Genomic DNA, 20,192 nt, shown 5'->3' on the forward strand with positions numbered 1-20,192 from the left:
GCTCCTGGAAGCGGGCAACTCTATCAGAGCTAATCTTTCGACTTCCAAATTAAAACGAATAATGATTCAATTAAGCGTTGAAGGCTAAATACTGTTCGCCACAAGGTTGTGGTGAATAGTAATAGGGTGATGTTGGCAAAATAATCATCCAATGCAAAAATGAACCACCGAACCCTTCTCCAAAAGTAAGAAAAAGCTACTCAACCTTTGATAGAAGGCGTAGTTTTCTTACTGCAGTGCTTTTTTTATTTAGGTGTAAATTGCTGTATCACTTTTATTGAGAGTGCGAGAACGTCTGATATTGAAGCCTTGAGTTTAAGAAGCAAAAGAAAATGCGACGCCTTACGTTGTACGCCAGACCCCAGAGTGCTGGGCGTCCAATAAACACGGCCTTGGCTCCGAGTGCCAGCGCCTTGACCACGTCGGTGCCTCGACGAACTCCGCCGTCGAGGTAGACCTCGACGCGGCCACGGACAGCCCTCACTATATCGGGGAGGACTTCAATCTAGAAGCAGAGCGAGAAGAGTGCGGATTTCACATTGTACAGTTAATGTGCTGCGTGGACGTTTAGACGGCGTGAAGTTAGTAAGTTAGTGAGTCCAGGTGGGCATCTCTAGATGAAATATATTACCAGTGCAGAATTACTCAAAGTCCAAAGTTTATAACCCGCATCACGAATCAGTGATTGTGCACAGCCGCACCAGAAACAGTGCTTATTCTCATTGAAACGGACAGGGGTGGCAAATGTATCCCAATACCCATGGGTTCCTCAGTTCGAGCTTACGTCCACGTGTAGCGAGCATGGGTAGGTAAGCACAGTCTGCCACCAATATAAAAGGAAAAAAGAGATTGTTAGCTTCCATGGAAGAAACTGCACACCTCAAACATTAATCACATTACAAGTTCATTAGTTTCCTTGTACACAGCTCAGAAGGGTAAAACTCTTACGCAACACAAAGAACAGAGAGCTCAAAAAAGCGTCCACAATACGTTCAATAACTCGAAACTGCGCAAATGATCCAATATTGGCAGCAATTGAAAAATAAGAACCTGTGGTTTCAGTGTATAATATTTTGTAATTTTGTTCTAATGTCTAACGTGTTAAATTTGTGTCATCTCCCCATTACGGAGGGTTCATAAAGTCAAGCATATACAAGATGGCGGTGTGGAGCACCAATAGGGAAATTGACGACCGGCATTGCTTTGTTAACATTTACCATTCTGCCTGTATATAAACGAAAACTCCGTTGACGATAAAGGTTAACGGGGTTTTGTCACGCTAACGGTATTGTGGTGGGCAGAACGTTCCAGGGATATGCATGCATCGGCGACGATCTTTACAGGTTATAAAAATTTCACGGGAGTCATTTGTGATGTTGACAGTTTCAGATGAAAGATAAAATAGAGCATATTTCAACCAAACAGGAGCTGCCTTTCTGCTCCTAATTATAACGCATGTGGGAAAAGTGTGACTGAATGCATTAAGCACAAGCCGCACACCGCTGAAAATCCTAACTTGGCCTTAGTCTGGCATTCCTATCGACCTACCTTGGGTCTAATTAGGATCTTCTCTAAGGTGTTAATTATGCCAAAAGTACTTTTTTTGTCAGATAGCCAGTGAAATTTTACATGTCGCGTTTGTGTTGGACACCACAAATTTGCCAAAATGCGAGTTATATATGCCAAAAATGCCATGCGATAGCCCAACAACCAGCAGTGAAAACTAATTTTGATATTTTCTCGGGAGTTGTAGCCTAAAAATTCCAGATGGCAACAAGCCAACTGAAAAGTAAAGCCTCACTCTTGCACGTGTTTGGCAATGTAGGCACAAAGATTCCATGTTACATTTCTCAACAACCAAAAGTGAAGCCTAACTATGGCGCTTCGGCAGCTCGGGACCAAAATATCAAAATTCTAACATAAGAGTATCAAGTATGGCTCTACATTGTCTCATTCCCTCAGAGCCCCCAAATTGCCAAACACAAAACAAATTTCGGTCCAAAGAACTCAGCGACCTGGGACAATATTCAGATTGCTCCTCAATCCTAAAAAAAAGCAAAAGGGCATTTTGAAAGATTTTTTTTGTTATGATATTAAATTGTCCCGATCACCGATATAGGTTCTCCAAAGATTTACAAAACGTGCACTGTTTTAAGACATGCCGACCTGTTATTCTGTTGTAGAGGGACGATATATGACTAATGATATCCGAGGATTCATTTCTGCATTCCACCGCATGCGTTTATCTGGCGTGAACCCTTAACCAGGGGTCACACTGCTCATACATCACAAGACAGCCTGCAAACACGAGTCATTGCAACATCCGTGGTTCGAATGCCGCTTGCCATGTTGTCTTCTTGAACACATTGCCATGGGGCATTCGAAGAACGGATCTCGCGGTGACTCGCGTTTGAATCTGTATGCAGACTCTTTTGTATCATTTGTAAGCAGTGTGAGTCGGCTTTAGCTCCCGTTAAACGCCTAAAACATTTTCTTTAAAAAACGTAATATTTACACGATTACTTTTATTTAACCTATTGTTTAAATGTCTCTTCAATAAGACATGAATATGTCAAGCTAGGCGCAATATAACCTTCGTTGCTGCTGCGCCGCTAAACCTCTCATCATCATTACCACTTTAAAGGTCTGTTCACAGGTACAGCGGAGCGCTAAGTTAGCGCTACGTGAGCGCTCCAAGGAGCGCTCATGTGGCGCTTCCTTGCGCGTGACTTAGTTGTAACATAGCGCGCGATTAGCGCTTCTGTAGCGCCTTGTTAGTGCTCCATTAGCGCCTTGTTAGCGCTCCAGTAACGCCTTGTTAGCGCTTCAGTAGCGCCGTGTTAGCGCTTCAGTAGCGCTTCTTGTACCGCGGTGCTGCGGATTAGCGCGTGCACTGCAATCCCGGTTCTTGTGGTTGGGTGTGCATCAGCAGCACCATGGTGGACATGTGGGGTGCTGAAATAGAAATGCTACAAGTGCTCTTACATACGCGATTAGTGCATATGTGTGTGGACGGCTTAACGCCCCGAAGAGCCTTCTGGGTGCGCGAAATGTTTCGCCACCGAGATACCGACGGGTACCCGGCGAACCTTGTTCATAGGCTGGGGAACCGAGACACAGAGCTCTTAGGCGATTATTTTTAACTGCGTGTCTTTGAAACCAGGGTCACGTATCTCGAATAAAAAGCGATGAGGTCGTACCCAATCAATTAGTCACTCAGAGTCCACGACTCTGGATCGCCTGCCCGACCCTTTGCTTGGAGGGCGGCTCTCTTTCAATGCCAAAGGAAAAACAACAACAACAAAATCGCCGTGCACGCGCAGTTCCGCAGCAGCAAGCAAGGCGCAAGGAGCGTGAGAGCGCTAACAAAGCGCTTCTGTAGCGCTAACAGAGCGCTAACAAAGCTCCTCTGAAGCGCTAACAGAGCGCTACTGAAGCGCTAACTGAGCGCTACATCACGCGCTAGGAAGCGCCACTTGAGTGCTCCTTGGGGCGCTCACGTAGCGCTAACTTAGCGCTTCGCTGCATGTGTGAACGGGCCTTTACTCTACAGACCCGAAACTAACCAACAGCTTAATTAAAAGCTTAGCCCATAAGAAAGAAAGCAAGCACGAACGTACTGTCGAAGGTAATCCATCCAGGTGTCTTGCTCCATGATTAGAGACCAATATGGCAGAAACTCCGGAGTGAATGGCTTCTTCGGCATCTTCGGCTGTAATAGAAAACAAGACTTCTCAAATAAACAAAAGCATTTACAAAATAGTTTATATGTATTCAAGACGTTCTAGTGGAGCATATTAATTACTTTCATCTTTAAAAGTACCCCTTTAACTAAATATTTCTATCTGACAATAAAAAGCGCCGGCTAAGGACCAGTCATTGCCTGCCTTCTACTGTGTATTTAGTGTGTAAAAATAAGGGAGGTATAGAAGGTTAATGGCTGCCTTCTCGCAAATTCAGGTAGAATTTGTTGCATCCCAAGCATCTAATAAAAGTAAGACCATTATAAAATTACATTTATTATGAGAACTCGGAGCGGGTTCACTTTTATTCATTTCCTACGAGGAGACTTTGTGAAATCCCCGGGGTTTGTTTGCAGCTGGCTTCTCCGGAGTGGATTACCTACCAATGCACTCCAGAAGCCACGTGTAAGTTCACTTTTCTACAAAGCTTGAAGACATCCAATCAAGACGAGCAATTACAAGGATACAAGCGAATTACAAAGCTCAGGATACGAGGAGACAAAATTCAAGGTTCCGTGCGCAAGGACAAGGAACACAATGTTTCACTCTCGCCTATATAGCATTCTTTTTGGTCTAATATTATTTTAAGAATTTTCATTCGCTGGAATTTTTGTTTGGTATTCTCCGACGTAATTGTCCGTTTCCGTGTTCTGCAAGAAGGTAAACAAACATATTGTTTTATTTGGTTCATTCCCAAGATTGCATCTATTTAGACATCCGAACTCATGTACCTCTGTCACTTTGCCAACTCTAATTATGTACTACCTGCCATTCCGTGACTCATTCCTAATAACAGCCTGGCGTGCGGATCATCTACAATGACAGTTGTGTGCAGAAGCAACGAACCTGTACAAATTCCTTTGGCTACCACAGGCAGCTTCGTGATGCCTCTCAGCCAAATGACGTCCGCCCAGGTGAGGGAAGCATCGCAGATGTCGTCACACACTGCAGCACTTGGGAGTGCATCTTCGTGCCTGGAGGTTCCCAAAAAGTTGCCATATCTGCAATTTTAAAAAAAAGTAGAGTTCCTGAAGCGACACTCCTGGACGTTTTTCATGCTGCTTCTCGGTTTCCAGGACTTGATAGCGAACTTTAACTGGCGGACAAAGAAGTGCAGTACCCGAGTCTGCAATAGTTTAAGTAAAAGTGAACATTATGAAAGAAGCTAAGGCTAGTTCACACACTTGCGTTTGGTTGCAACCAATTGCGTTGCATAGCATTCTGCTCCCTTATGACAAGAGAACATACCGACACCATCTATCGATTAGCTCTAGTATATTGGCGATTTTCGTAATTTCCGAATATTTTGCACCTTATCTTTCCCACCGACATAAAAAAGACAAAAAAAAAAAAAAAAAAACTTCCGGCAATGTTAGAAATGGCCTATTGTCATATATCGTCCGTACATGTGATCTCGCAAATACAACAAACCCTCCATTATATCGTTTAAATACCGTTTGAGGGCTATATCACAGTTGGTGCCAGCGGGGCTTTGCATTCTTTCGTCGAAAGGGAGTAGAAGGCTGCACAACGCACTCGGCTACAACAAAACAGAAGTTTATAAACCAGCCTTTAAATGGATCCCGGTTTGTGAGTGTGATTGGCAGTCAACATTTGACTCATCAGAGAATCTGAGTTCCTTGGATGATGGCTACGTGTGGCGTAGTCATCATCTTAGTCATCCTATGTCCCATCTCTTTTGTATGTTTTCCTAGTCTCGGCGCACTGCCGAATTTTGGCGCGACTTAGCGTTCGTTCAGTGTTTAGAGCGCAGCTCTTAGGCCCCCGTTTCCGGCTTGAGCGGCGTCGCCGTCGGCGCAATCCCGCGGTGCATTATGGGCAAGTTTACCCGCTAAATTTAGCGGAAAAACTTCCTCGCTATATTTAGCGGAAAAAATTCCCGCTAAATTTAGTGGAGAAATATTCACGCAAATTCAGCGGAAAACTTTTCCCCGCTCGATTTAGCACAAAAAATTTCTCCGCTATATTTAGTGAAATAAATTTTCTCGCTAAATTTAGCGGAAGAATTTCCCCGCTAAATTTATCTGAAAAAATTCCCCGCTAGATTTACCGGAAAAACTTCCTCGCTGTATTTAACCGAAAATTTTCCCGCTGAATTAAGCAAAAACTTTCCCCGCTAAATTTGCCAGAATGAGCGTGAAAAATTATCCGCTAATTTAGCAGAAAAAATCTTCCCGACAAATTTAGCCAAAACGTTTCCCGCTAAGTTTAGCAGAAAATATTCCCCACCAAATTTAGCAGAAAAAAATTAACCTCTAAATTTAGCAAAAAATTTTCCCGGCAAAATTTAGCGGAAACTTTTCTCTGCCAAGTTTAGCGAAAAAACAATTCCCGCGCTAATTATACCAGAAAAAATATTTCCCCACTAAATTTAGCGGGAAAACTTTCCCCGCTAAAATTAGCTGAAACAATGCCCCGCTATCTTTAGCGGAAAAAATTCCCCGCTAAATTTAGCGAAAAAACTGTCCCGCTGAATTTAGCAGAAAAATTTCACCGCAAAATTTAGCGGAAAAATGTCCCACTAAATTTAGCGGACAATATTTCCCCGCTAAATTTAGCGGAAAAATTCCCTACTATTAGCGGAAAAAATTCCCCGCTAATTTTAGCGGAAAAATTTCCCCATTAAATTTAGCAGAAAAAATTCCCCGCTTAATTTAGCGGACACAATGCCCCGCTAAATTTAGCGGAAATATTTGACCGCTGAATTTAGCAAAAAATTACCCGCTAACTTTAGCGGAAATTATTCCCCGCTAAATTCAGCAAAAAAAAATTTCCCGCAAAATATAGTGGAAAATTTTCCCCTAATGGGAGGCGAGCAGGAGCGGAGTGGCATATCGTCCTCTCCGTACCTTCCCCTCGTCCTCCTCAAGAGCTGCGCTCTAATTCGGTGTTACAGGAGATTGTAAACGTCTTTCCTTTTATGTGAACTGATCAAAGTTAACTTCGACGTAAGCGGACAGCACTCGCCATGCCACAAAACAAATTTACAATCCTGGGAGAGAAAGATATGCAGGTGCGTAGCCCGCTGAGAAAAAGCTCCGTCCCGCTTTATTTTTTTAATGGATAGGCAGCGTGCCCCCCGCGGAAGTGTATATTACTACGCCTCCTGTTCACGTTCACTTAATTTAAGAACGCACTTCTTTCAGCATATGGCAGCGTGCACCGAGCAACAAGATTGTTTTCAAAACCATCAATATGCATCTAATTTTTTTTTTTCAGTTTAGTACGGTTTTTGTTTGCCTCGGATAATTCGCTAACCCGATCCAGCCTTTACGTCCAGTAATTAATCTAGTTTTCTAAAATAGCCTCGATGAATTATTGCATGTTCGGGATTGTGGGCTTTGTTTTCTACTGGCTCCTGTCTCAAGTTATCTCACACGATTTTATAGAATCAGGTTTTATTTGCACCGGCCTATGTGAAGTGACGTGAACACGATAAAAGCAGTACGCTGCTTATGATTTATCGAGTGAGACCTCCACGGCCATATTGGTCTGGATACTGAAATGACGCATTCAAAGTAGACTTCGTTTATCTAAAAACGCGATAATTTATCCTAGTAGTGATCAGTCGATTGGCGTGTCAGAAAAGCATATCACTTGCCTGCACTACCTCACAAGCAGGCGCCATGTGACGATGTCTACACCTTGGGCCAGATTCACCTACCTCTCGTCGAGCTCGAAAACACGGAAGGACGAAATTATGGTCTCGCTCAATCATCATCGAAATATACGCCTTTTGCTCCCACATGAAGCGGAATTTGCTCATCGGACTGAGTACTATTTCTTCAGAAGTGGAAGGAGCTGAAGCACCCACGTAAGTCTTGTGGGCACTTGCCTGCACTACCTCGTTGTTTTACCTTGCAGGGGAGTTTAATATTGAACAACCCTAATCTGGCTCAAGGAAATATGACACTCTTAATCTATCGCACTAATTAAAAATTCTTAAATACCTTACTCACTTGCCAGGTTGTTAAATATTAAGAAAAAATTACAAGTTCACGATTTTCTCCACTTCGACAAACGTGTCAAGCCAATTTTCTGTAATATCCAAAAAATTCTACGGATAATTTAACTTTGAAACGCGCAGAACTATCAACGGGGGTATTCAGTATGTATTGTAGAACTGCGATTGTTCTAGACGAGGTTTTATTTTTTTGCTTCAATGTTTTGACAGCAGAATGTTCCTCTGAATAATTTACTTGTGCTGTTGAATAACTTGCTGAGACACTGGGCTCCCTTTTATTGTCTTACACATTATATCGCCCTAAATCTATTCATGATTCCAGCTATTGTGCAATGCGCAGGAGAACGCTGGCGACGTGAGGGAGAATTCAACTTAGGCTAGCGGTCAGCATGAACGTTTTCCTTCACAATAACAAGATGGCTTCCGAAACGCCATTTTCCATACTGCTGCAGAATCTCGGGTAGTGTTTGGACCGGCACAACGCTACAAGGGGAACTTATGAGGCTAAGCGGGTAGGCGACAATTGTGGCACTGCAGTCGACAGGACAGCAAAGAGCCATATATAGAGTGAGTTTGGTCAATGGGAAGAGCGGTCGCATCCAGGGCGTGAATAAGGCGCAAAAACCAGAACCAACCAGAAGCCGAAAACAATCACCTAGTGGTTGCAGCGTGAAACTCTTTTAATAAGTGCGTAAGAGTTAACCGCAGTAACTCTTCAGAGTTGGAAATAATGTACACATGATGTTTCAATTATGATTATGCAAAAACATGTGAGAGACGAATGCGCCGCTCGAACTCTGTTCGGACGAAATCTGACCGCTTGGACGGCAGATTCCCGTCCCTCGCCACCTGGGGTACGGATTACGTCAATAGTTTTGCTAGAGTCATATTGTACATGGCCGTGATCAAAATATCACGTGCACCATATATTCAATAACCGAGAGTAACTCCCACGCACTTATTGACTTCGTTTCTCGCGACCACCGCCTGGGTATTATTTACCGCTCCTGGCTGGCCCCATTCGAATATGTGAAGGCGCCCTGGAACACGTCCAGCCCGTTTTCGGCCAATGGTATATCCTCTTTTGCCTCCATTACTTCCCAATGAATGGCCAAACTCTCTCAATATGCGGCTCTGGGGCAGAAGAAAGTCGCTGCAGGCCGCACGTCCCGCTGCACGTGCGCGTGCACGCGGTGCCCGCGCACAATCACCACTATACTGACCCTATTGCCGATGCGCCGGTGTCGATACCTTTCGCGATCTACATCACACGCCTCACGTGAGCCGCTCAATCGCAACACTACCCCGTATTCTAGTACAGTGTAGTACTTCCTCGTTGTCAATTTATTTCTGAATTTTCCACAATTTCCGCGTAACGTTTCACAATGCTGACATCGTTTTGAGTTCAGAGCAAAAAAAGAAAAAAGACGAAAAAAAGATCATACTGAGTTGACTATTTCCTTTCATGCCGTCCTTCACATTAAAAATATGAAAGACGTATACAATTCCCTGTAATGCTGAATTAAAGCGCAGCTCTTGAGGAGGAGGAGGGGAGGGTATGGAAAGGAGGGTACGCCCCTTTTCCTCCCCTCCCCTCCTCCTCCTCTCCTTCTCCTTTCTCCCCCTCCTCCCTCCTCCTCTTACTCTCCTCCCCTCCTCCTCCCTCGTGACATCACTCGTGAAGGTCGTGACCTCTACGTTACCTTTACTGTGAAGGTCGTGACCTTCGTCGTGAACTTCACGAGTGACCTTTGTAACGTCACGTGACCCTCGTGAAGGTCGTGACCTCCACGAGGGACCGTGACGTCACTCGTCACCCCAGTGACTCTCGTGACGTCACTCGTGACCTTAGTGACGTCACACGTGACGTCACGTGTGACGTCAATATAAGAAACGTCCCATAATGCAATGCGCGGTTACGCCCACGGCGACGCCGACGCCGACGGCGACGGCAACGCCACTCAAGCCGAAAACGGGCGCCTAAGAGCTGCGCTCTAAAATATTCCTTTCAGCAAACTTGTCATTCTTCTTTTTTGTTGAAAGGAACCTTTTGAGAGACTTAGAGCGGCAGCCGACGTTTCAAATCCTTTTCGAGGCGCTGAACAAGGCTCAGCGCAATGTTTAGGGCCCTATACTCGGCGGACAGAAAGTTTGGACAGAAGTTTACGAAGCGGAGCGATCAGACACTGGCGACAATGACGCCGCGTTTTTGTCGCCGAAGTCATATCGACGCGTTTCGCAAAGTTTCGACTCCAACTTTGTGTCTGTCGAGTCCAGAGACCCAGGTGTCATTCCGCGGATTCAGTGAAGTTCCTTTTGAAGTTCTTCCTGCGAACTTCAACTTACTCTGTCTGAAAACGAAACTAAGTATTATTTTAAGGCATCATCATCTTCTGTAGTTAGACTAGTTTTAGACCTTTGCTTCGATTTCACCTTGATCGTGACCGAGACAACGAGTTGATGGGCTGATGAAGCAGCGTGACATGTGCAATGACAAGGCGTTTGCTTCCATTTTGTCCGACTGGCACGATTGACTGTGTCAATCAAGCGATGTCTGTATACCGTGGCTTTGCCCTTTTACTATGTTCGCCTGCGTTTGCGTTTTTTCAAACTTCGGCTGGGCTTTGAATTGTAGTCGACTGAAGTATATACCACATTTAACACGTCCCCCTTGTCGGTTGTTTTCCCATTGTGCAATGATACGTGCCTTTCAGGAATGAAAGGTCACTTTGGAAAAAAATCTCCAAAGCTTGATAAGTTTAAGAAGTGGCGCGCTCCACATAGTTTGAAGAATTTTAAACACCTTAGGTGCTCCGGTATCCGGAAGTCGGACATCTTGTCAAAGTTTTTCTGTCCTTCCACGGGCATATCGACGGTGAGCACGAGGGCGCGGTAGCCGGACCTCTCGGCGCGTTCCACGAGGTTCCTGGTGAACTCTCTGTCCCTGAACACGTACAGCTGGAACCAGCGGAGCCCTTCTGGAGCTCCCCGCTGCACGTCTTCGAGGCAGTCGTTGCTGAAGCTGCTCAGCGTCATGACTGTTCCAGCAGCCTGTGCAGCTGCGACAAGACGACGTGAGAAAGACAGCTGGCTTGAGCACACATCGCACTGTGACCTCTCAACTACACTCCTCAAAAGTGTTCAGGCTTTTTGTTTCCTCTCTACTTACTCGGGCGGTCACAGTAGCACTTCCAAGAGAGCAGGACCAACGTATAGCGTACCTTAATTTTCACCTCAAACATAAAGTAGGCATCGCCAAACGCTCAGCTTGTGCCCAAATATATCGCTAGTGGACCGGACCGGATGAAAAACCTTTAAAGCTTTTTAGTTATTGGCTTCAAAATTACCAATCATATTCGAAACTTTTCAAAGCAAAAAAAAAAAAAGAAAAAAAAACAACGTGGCGGCGAACGAATTTCACTGACACACGAAGATGAATGGCACGTCGGATGCCGGAAACGCATTACTTGACGCGAACCTGTTTTCTGCACAGGCAGAGTGCTCAGACCCGATTTGGGCGAACACTGGCTTGTTTGTAGACAGTGTATTGGTGTTTAGTTGATGTCTGAAAGAAAACACAATTGTACATGTTTTTGTTTTTGCTTTCTACAGACCCCTGGTATACAGCGACCTGACAGTCTCTGACAAGGACGTTCTTTTCAAGGTTCACATCCCCGACGAGAGAAAAGAAGCGCACAAACTAACAGGTTACATCGTCATTCCAGCTCACGAACCATTACAGTTGAGCCACGAAATCAGCTGCGTTTAGAGTATCGGAATTCAATTCCTCCAATTTCTTCTGGGCGCTGCCATAGCAGTGTTCAGCCTAAAACAGATTCAATGAGAGATTGTTGCGATTATAAAAAAAAGAACAGAGGTCCTGCGTTCTATGCAAGTTGACAGGAGCTTTAGGCGATAACGTTTCGTTCCGTCACGGAGTATTTTAACATTTCTGGACAACGAAAAGCCGTTACCTGCGATTTCATTTAAAACTCTAGATAAGTGGCAACAAATGTTTTCGGCTTCATTATGGCTAAAGTGACATCACTTTCCTCCAGGCAGCTTCGATGCCTGGAGCGCGTCTCCGACTGGTGTGCTTATCGTTCTGTCGCGCCTATACATCAAATGCCATCCCGAAGTTGCCACAAATTACGTCACGGAAGCCGGTGTGACATGCTGTCGGATCTCGCGATCCTGGCGGTTGGTCGTAGAAGGGCTGGCAAAAAGCACGCGCTAGCGCGAGTGTCGGTGTCGTCGCGGCGTTCCAAGCCCCGGCTGAAAGCTACCGTGCAATATCAAACTTAAGAAATACCTGCATCAGAACAGGCGTCTGCCACACCCACCGCTGCTGCTGGGACAGCGTCAGGATCGCAGCAGGCGACAGCACGAAAATTCTTTAACGTCACCAGGCGGAAATCGAGGGTCCACTTTTTTGGACACAGCGAAACACACCAGTCGGAGACGGGTTAGAGGCACCATGGCGTATAGCTTATACAAAATCTTTTGGTGCCCCAGGTTTCACCAGGTGAATTGCTCACAATTCGAATGCTTTTTCTCAAAGGCAATGCGGACAAAGGCACAGGCACATGAGCCTAGCTGAGTTAAACGCTGTGTTAGAGAACTCGCATACAGAATGCACTTGACAAAACCAAACGCTTGTCCCCGTGCGTTTGTCAGCACTGTATATAGGTATTTGTCAATTGGATGTGCCTCACAAGCCTTTACAGTTGTAAAGTGTCTGTCTAAAAAGAAAGGTCTAGTTGTTGTTGTTCTTTTGTAGCGCCTATATTAGAAGTGCATCGCACAGTGTTGGTCGTGAAGGTTGCAACCTAGTACCTTTCTTAAAAAAAAATATTTAAAATAAAATAAATATACGCCATGTATTTCGTTAGGATGTCACCACAAGTCACAAGAGGTCGGGAAAAGTTCATATTTCATTATTTAATTAATTATTTAAGAACGTCTCCCGAGGAGGGTATTGAGGCATTTTAGTTGACACGAGTTTTGGACAAGAATAACGTCTTAAGTCACCCACTCCGGCGTGTGACTGAATCGCATAGCAGATGCCGCCTTTTTTACTCACCCTTCGCTACGGCGATTTCTCCCTCCGGATGTGCCATTTTTTGGAAAGCCGTTGGAGAGATACCAACCGGCATAGACAGCTTCTGGTCTCCCAGCAGGGTTACTTCTATCCGTCTTTCAGCTACGTTGCGGAGCACTCTCGGCCGCAGGCGTAGCCTGTGTAAAAATTTGTACAGCCTCAAAAACTGGCTTTTGCGTACGCGTTTGCACGTGACAGACAGCGTTGTAACTCGCTTGGGATAGCTTACGGCGAGAGAGCACACTGGAGCGCTTTCACCATCTGGGAGTTAATCCTGAAATACTTCTGATCTTTGTATGACTGTGGGTTTTGATATAAACCATTTCCCGGCCCGTAAGTCGCGCTCGTTTATAAACGGCAGTTTTAATACAAAAGTTGGTGTGCTATTAAGTTGTACCTTAAGGCGGCGGTCCCACGGCCCCAACCATAATACCGATGGCAGCTGTGCTAACGCTCCTAATTGTGGTGCAAATGTCGCGTCTGTGCGCGTGCCACGTATTTTGTTCGTTTTGTAAATAAATTTCCAATTCTTCATCACTGTTTTAGTGTAGAATTTGATATGCATTTTCCAAAACTTAACGAATCACACAAAAAAAAAAAACACGCAAGTTTTGATATTTTCAAAGACATACCTCTATCCATTCCATGTTTCTAGACTTTTAATTCATTTAAGACGCATTCTTATTTTTCCATTGAATAGAGGAAGGACTCGTCTGGTTCCGTTAATACATGTTTTTCCTAATGGGCACACTCACATTTTGTACTAATTTTTCAAAAAGAGCTTTTTTCATGCTATTTTTAAGTGTCGTAACTCAGTTTCAAGTGATAGGGCAACCACGACATTTAAGGGAATGCTCCTGGTACACTTAGGAACTCAACATAAAAAATAATAAAGTGAAACTCTAGCAGTTTTTGTTTGTAAACACCAATGGATTATGATAAGATTTCAAAGAATTCTCTTCACGCGTTCTTGGTTTTCTCAGTTAGCGTTCAAGCATCTGGTCTCATTTTTTTATTTGTATGCTAGAGGAACTGGGCTGGTTCTCTGTAAAACTGTTTTTTTTATGTACTTATATTTATATTTGTTTAAACAAATTTTAAATCGTGGGACTATTTTCAAGCTCGACTCTGTATACAAAAACCGGTTTCAGGCAAGAGGACCGCTATTTAAACAACGATTATTTAATAGGAGCTTTTCTCTTTCTAAATAAAATCATTTTCTATGATTGTAATTTCTTAAAGGCATACTAATTGTCTTAAATATTAAAAAGGACTCATGTTGTAGCAGACGGCGCGCACTTGCGCCATCTTTTGAAAGGTGGCTGAAATTCGAGGTTGAGAATTCAGGAAAAGTCGCGCTGATTCTGTCCCTGACGCAGAAGTTTCGAGTTTCAAATATTTCCTCGTGCTTCTTCCTCGTTCTTGCAGTAAAACAGAGTTAGTCGTGCAAAAGAAAGAAGAAAAAAAAAAAAAAAACGAGAAGCGCGTTTTAAGGTTTACGAGCAAGTTCTCGAAAACATCTAGTGCCTTTAAAAAAAGCTATTCAATACTTCCGCTATGCTCCCACAACACGAAAGGTGCAAATATTTAACTACATACGATAGCGACCACGTAGGGGGATTTCGTTCCCTTCACTGTAAAATAAACGAAACGACAATTTTTTTTTTTTTAAGTTCCAACTTTCCAACCGCGCCGGTTCTGTTTTGGTCGTCATCGTGCAGCGCATTGAGATTTTCAGTTTTAACGTTATTTTACTCGTAGACAAATTAAAGAGAGTGTTATGCAACGTTACTGGAGCAAGATCAGTTTCGCAGCTCCCTATTCTCGCGTGCGGAGGCGAGTGGCTCAGGTGGCGGTCACGAGAACTAGCGTCGCTGCCGTCGGATCTTACTTCCGTGCCTCGCGCGTCGTCTGCTACCACCGCGTTCCTTTTCTTTTTCCTTTTCAATTTCCTTTTCTGCTTTGTTTTTTTTTTACTTCCATGTGTATAATAGCAAGAAAAGATGATGAAGATGAAGTGTAATACACCACAGAGTTGCGTGTCAGCGCAATGTGAAAGTTCTTTTTTTTTGTGTTTTAAATTTATTTTTTGTGTGCGTCTGTGTCCTTGCGCTGTGAGGTGTTAGTATGAATCACCAACTCGCCCTATTGGAAAAACGTACAAGAAACAAACCTGCCGCTTTTACAATTCTGGTATGACACCACCATAATTTCTTGGTATTATGTATGCAGCTAGTTTGGTTTGGCGTTCTGCATAACTGGAGATACCGGCACCGCTATGGCTCCGGGTCTGTCTATACTGGCAGCCAGTTTGCTTGCCGATATGATTCCGTGTGGCTGGTATGATTTTGCGTCCGATGACGTAGGCGACCGCCTTCTTTCCAACAAAACGTTTCCACCACAGGACCACCGGTATAACTAAATCATACATGCAGAAAGACGACCGCCATCTTCCACCAAAAACGTCCAACGTTCACCACCGGTATCGTACATACACCATGTATGTCGAAAAAGAACATAAGCCGCGTTTACATGAATGCGACTTAGTCGCATTGAATCCAGTTGCCGCATTCAATATATGATCATGTAAACGGCATAATGCGCAAAGCGCATCGCATTTTGGAACGGGAAGGATAATCGCAAGGCGCTCGCTGCAGGAGCGAGTGAACAGCTGAGAACATGGCGGCGGCCAACCTCGTCAGCGGCGCGGAGAGCGGTCCCGCAATTTTTTTTCCCGAGAACAAACGCAAGCTTTTGTTGCGATCATAAGTAAGCGGAATATAGCGGAGCTGCTCGGTGAGGGCGGCCCCGTCCAAACCTTTGCGAAGTACGACTTGCGCGTCGGAAGGGGTCACAATGGCTTCAGTGCAAGCACGAATGACACCGAGAGCTCCGAGCACTGTAGAGCACTGCATGGTAGCGCAGAACGAGCAGCTCCTACTTCGGTGCCGTTCCTGGCTGCGCAAGAGCCTCTCGGACTCGGGGTCCGGTTGGTCCTGTCGCGATCGGCGAGGTCTGGCGCGGCGAAACGCGGAGGCTTCCTCAAAGCGTGCGCACACACGTCGCCTCTCGTTCAGAGTGAACCGGCGGCCCGGCCTGGAGTCCTAAACGCCTTGGTTTTGATGCTTCTTCCGTCTCGCAACTTCTTCCACAGCACCGAAGACAGCGGACACGATCTTTACTTTCACTGAATGCGTCGAAAGGACTCCACGTGCGATGCACCGGAAAACGTGGTGCGGCTGGTGCCGGAACGGAACTGCGGAACTTCGAGATTTGAGTTAACGTGCACGGCAAGAAACCGATCGTAACACCAAGCCCACCAAGCCGCGGATACCGCATCGCCGGTCGACAGCGGCAAACGGCCCGTTGCTCGTACTCGGCAAACTCGGCGTCTTTTCGTGGCCCCTCGGGTCCTCGCAACCAGCCACAAACTCACCAGCCCGCAACCGTAGCGACCGTAGCCGGCGTTGGAGAAAACCGAAACCGAAACTTAAGGCTTCCGCCCAGTGGCTTCGGTGCTTCCGCTGCCGCGGACTTCGCGGCTTCCACTTCCGGTCGTCGCGGAGATGGCGAACAATGGCGAAGATAGCGCGATGTGGTTCGTTGGCTCGTTTACGGTTACGGGACAGATGTTTGGCGGTCCGTTTCTACTGCGTCTCTGGTTCTAAACTCGACGGCGCCTCTCATAGTTCAACCAGGTGTGGTCGGCCTGGGTCAGCGCGGTCGGCTCGCCTCGTCCGATCTCCGGACCGCCGGCGACTTCCGAGTTCTTTAGGCCTGGGATCCGAAGGCGTCTGTCTCCGTGAAACGGTAAGCGAATCTCGTCCCGTTTTCGTTCTACTTTTAAATTACGTTTGGTGCGCTACAGTGTAAGCATGCTTGCCAAGTGTTCGTGACAATTTTGAACTAGAATAATTGTGCTTCATTGCGGTTTGTCATTTACCGCAAATGTAAATCGAGCAATGAACGAGGAGTAAATCGAGCAATGGACGAGGAGCCATGCTTGAAAACGATGTATGTACGATGTTAACTTCTACCTGTGCGGCTTTAAAGAAAGTCAAGACTGGTTACGGTTGGATGCGAGGCTGGTCCCAATGCAATGTTAAGCACTTAGAGCGCCTTTCTGAACGGCATGTAAGCAATATAGCGATCAACGAGACGAGCGACGGCGAGAAGCTACGAGTGCCGGCGCCGAGCGACGAAGATTTCTCACTCCCGCTGCTTGCGCCGCTCGGTTCTTGGGCTTCTAGAAAACGTCGCTCATCGCCTTGGTCGCTCGCACCAATCGCTTTCATAATGTGTGTGTTGTCGCGCGGCCGTGTTTATTCGAATATAAGTCGACCTTTTTTTTTTTCTTTTTTTTTTCGGAAATTGTGACTAAAGAATTTCGACACCTGTATTCGCGACCAAATTTTGCGACCCTACCGGAGGCATGAAGCTATCGAGTCACCGAGCCGGCGTTGCCGTAGAGCCGCGCCGCTTCTTGTTTCAAAAAGCTTTTGGTAACCGAAATGGCTCGCCGCCCGCGGTGGCCCGTGCCGCTCCTCGGGCGTCGGATTTCGACATCGCGCCTCTAGCGTTCCCCTTGCTGGGCAACGGGGAAGGAGAGGAACGCGATGCGCCACGCACTTTACCCTCCATCCTTGCAAACGCGCACACACACAAAAAAAAAAAATTACTTTTGTTAGTTGCTTGAGGCGGCTCGGCTCGCGTGTTGCTCATGGCGACACGGCGGCTTTGCTTGCGTCTTTGTAGTTCGTCTTCCGTCGCTTCGCACCTTCTTTCGTTTCCTGTCGTCATTTTACAACGGTGTCAGTGAAGTATTGCTGCGAATACGCGAGGATGTCTACCCAGCTGAAGAAGCTTCGGACGACGATGACATGTCCAGAAGTTCTGACGGTGATGAAGTTTTTGGCATCGCCCCGTGATTTAGCTGAGAGTGATATAAATAAAGGTTTGTTTCTTTCTTTTGCCCAAAATTTCCCCTGTTCTTAAAAATAAAAAAAAAGTCGACCTATATTTGAATTACTTTTTTTTTATTTTCTATGGACCCAGTAAATAGGGTTCGACCTATTTTCGAGTAAATACGGTAACTTTAATTTTTATTTTGGTTTACGTCGGACGCAACTCGAATGCTTGACAGTTACGTTGGGCGTAACTTTAATTTTTATTTCGGGTTCCGTCGGACGTAACGTTAGACACTCCGTTACACTTAAGGAAAATAGGGGCTGCTGGTTCATCATATAAACCAACCATTTGTGTTTAATTAAAATGCATCACTGACCTCAAAAAAAAAAAAGAAAAAGATACTGCTATCCTAGAGTTTATGCTATAGGAATGTAGCGCTTCAGATAAATTTGTTAATTTTTACTTTTAGTCCCTGCCCCCTCCAGATACCACATCTGGCCTAAAGCAGTGTTCCGGATCTCCTTCCAAGACCTCAGGCGGGTCGTCATTCAATTCATGAGTCGGCGGCGTCTCATGGGCGTGTTGCTGTTGCTTACTGGATGGTGCTACCGAGGGAAAAGTGGTCATGCTTGGGAAAGGCAAGTATGGCCGCCGTAAGTATACATATTGTCTTTACCTTTGCTGGAATCCACTTTTAAGAAATGCACAGTTCGCATGTGTGCATCTCTCAATGTTTCCACAGTCGGCTGTTGTTTTTTTTTTGAGTGCTCCAACTTTGCTAGTGCTAGTTCTCTAGATCATGCAAATGGGATGCAACACTAAACCACATATGCTCTCGCAACAAGCAGTGCTGTGCAGAAGCACAGTGGAATTTACTCTAGCTTTATAATGCAGCACAAAATAGTTGACTCCAAGTATAGCTACCTTTGTGACTCCGTTTAACCAAAAGCTCTGCCGAAACAAAACTTGCCGCCTTATAGGTAGTGCAAAAGAACCTCGCGTGCCTAACCTGGAGAAGGGCATTTTTTTTATAGGTCAATTTTTTCTTAAACCAATACCTTCAGCCTCCTTGAAATGTTAACATCATGTGACACACGGAAGAACAGTAAACTCTTTAATGTTGGCGAACCTTTAATTTTCGCGGCCTTTAATTTTGCAGAATTCAGTGGCTGCGATTATGTGCTCTGTGACCGATTCGAGAAGAAATAGGGGCCACGAAGATAAGGGGGTTTTACTGTACATCGGAGGAAAGAGGAAGTCACTTTTGTTTGTATGCAAGAGTAAAACCAACAACAACAATCATGGTGTCGACACTTTGTGAGCCTATCTGTGTCTATTGAATGATATCAATTTTGTTTTAGTTCGTTAAACATTGTTGCCTGTACACTGTGGGATGTCGTCTTCAACACGAGCAGTGGTTTTCCCTGAAGTAGGCAGCATGGACGCGTGCTGCAGCGCAACATAGTTCATTTGCAGGTGGTACCGCAGGTTGAAGGATGGTTGGCACAACATGGGGGAATCACAATTCAATGTTCTACCTCGGGCGTAGACAAGATTTGCTCATTCTAAATCATTTTGTCTAAAAATCGGGGATTTGCGATGAATGTACCCGCATGGTTGGAAGGGCCAGACAAGCCTTGTGAGCGCTTCGTTTTCTAGCGTCTCAGTCCTGAACCCACTCACGCACCACATGTGTAGATGTTCCAATACATGGGACCACTTATTTGGAAAATGGTGAATGGCAACTGTTATCTTTATCAGACTTCTGTATTATGGTCAAAGTTGGACTGCATATTTGCAATACTTTTTCTCACTTAAAAATATGTTATACTAAAATATGTAGAATAGCCGATGACAAAAAGAGAATGGCTGGGCATCCTCCAGCACGTGCTTGTGCTTTTTACCCCACTTTGGACAGATGTGCTCGCTCCAGGCTCATGAGGCGCTGAAACGTCATCGAAGGTAGCAGACGGGCTGGTGGTGGAACAACGGAGACTTCTCCCTGCCTTCCTCATGCTGTCAGTGAGCGTGTACCTCTATACTCTAACTTAGCTTAACCTGCACAGAGCTGAGGAGAATAGGCTTGGCGAGTGCCCTTACTGCATATGCATTTGTACAGCTGAGGCACTTTCTGAATCAAGAACATTGTGTATCTTACCTTCAAAAACACATCATTTTGGGGGTGCAAGAGGAATTGTAAGGCATATCTTTGTTTGTATTGTCCTATTACGTATCGCAGGCACATAGCCAGGGGGAGGCTTATGAGGCCCGGCCCCCCCCCCCCCGATATCTTCCATTTTGCATGGGTCCTCCTCTCCCCCCTCCCCCTGATACAGCATTTTGTTATGAGTGGGCCCCCCCTGAAACAAAATCCTGGCTACGTGCCTGACGCATCGACTCCAACTTAATGCGGAGTCGACCCACCTTGTTGATAAATTTAATGCCTGCCAGGTAA

At 45.4% G+C, this 20,192-nt stretch overlaps 1 protein-coding gene across 1 annotated transcript in view; it reads right to left on the reverse strand.

Annotated features, from left to right (window-relative positions):
* Positions 1-20,192, reverse strand: part of LOC8035681 (hydroxyacid oxidase 1-like) — a 136,928-nt gene that overhangs the window by 14,749 nt on the left and 101,987 nt on the right. Inside the window, exons 2-6 of the mRNA XM_040215385.3 lie at positions 12,812-12,966; positions 10,541-10,787; positions 4,590-4,744; positions 3,621-3,712; positions 347-505 (exon numbers count right to left, since the gene is read on the reverse strand). Coding sequence (XP_040071319.1) covers positions 347-505; positions 3,621-3,712; positions 4,590-4,744; positions 10,541-10,787; positions 12,812-12,966 — 808 coding nt within the window. The remainder of the gene's footprint in view (positions 1-346; positions 506-3,620; positions 3,713-4,589; positions 4,745-10,540; positions 10,788-12,811; positions 12,967-20,192) is intronic.

Source organism: Ixodes scapularis, unplaced genomic scaffold (genome assembly GCF_016920785.2).
Source record: "Ixodes scapularis isolate PalLabHiFi unplaced genomic scaffold, ASM1692078v2 PGA_scaffold1__304_contigs__length_218370807, whole genome shotgun sequence".
Classification (NCBI taxonomy): domain Eukaryota; kingdom Metazoa; phylum Arthropoda; class Arachnida; order Ixodida; family Ixodidae; genus Ixodes; species Ixodes scapularis.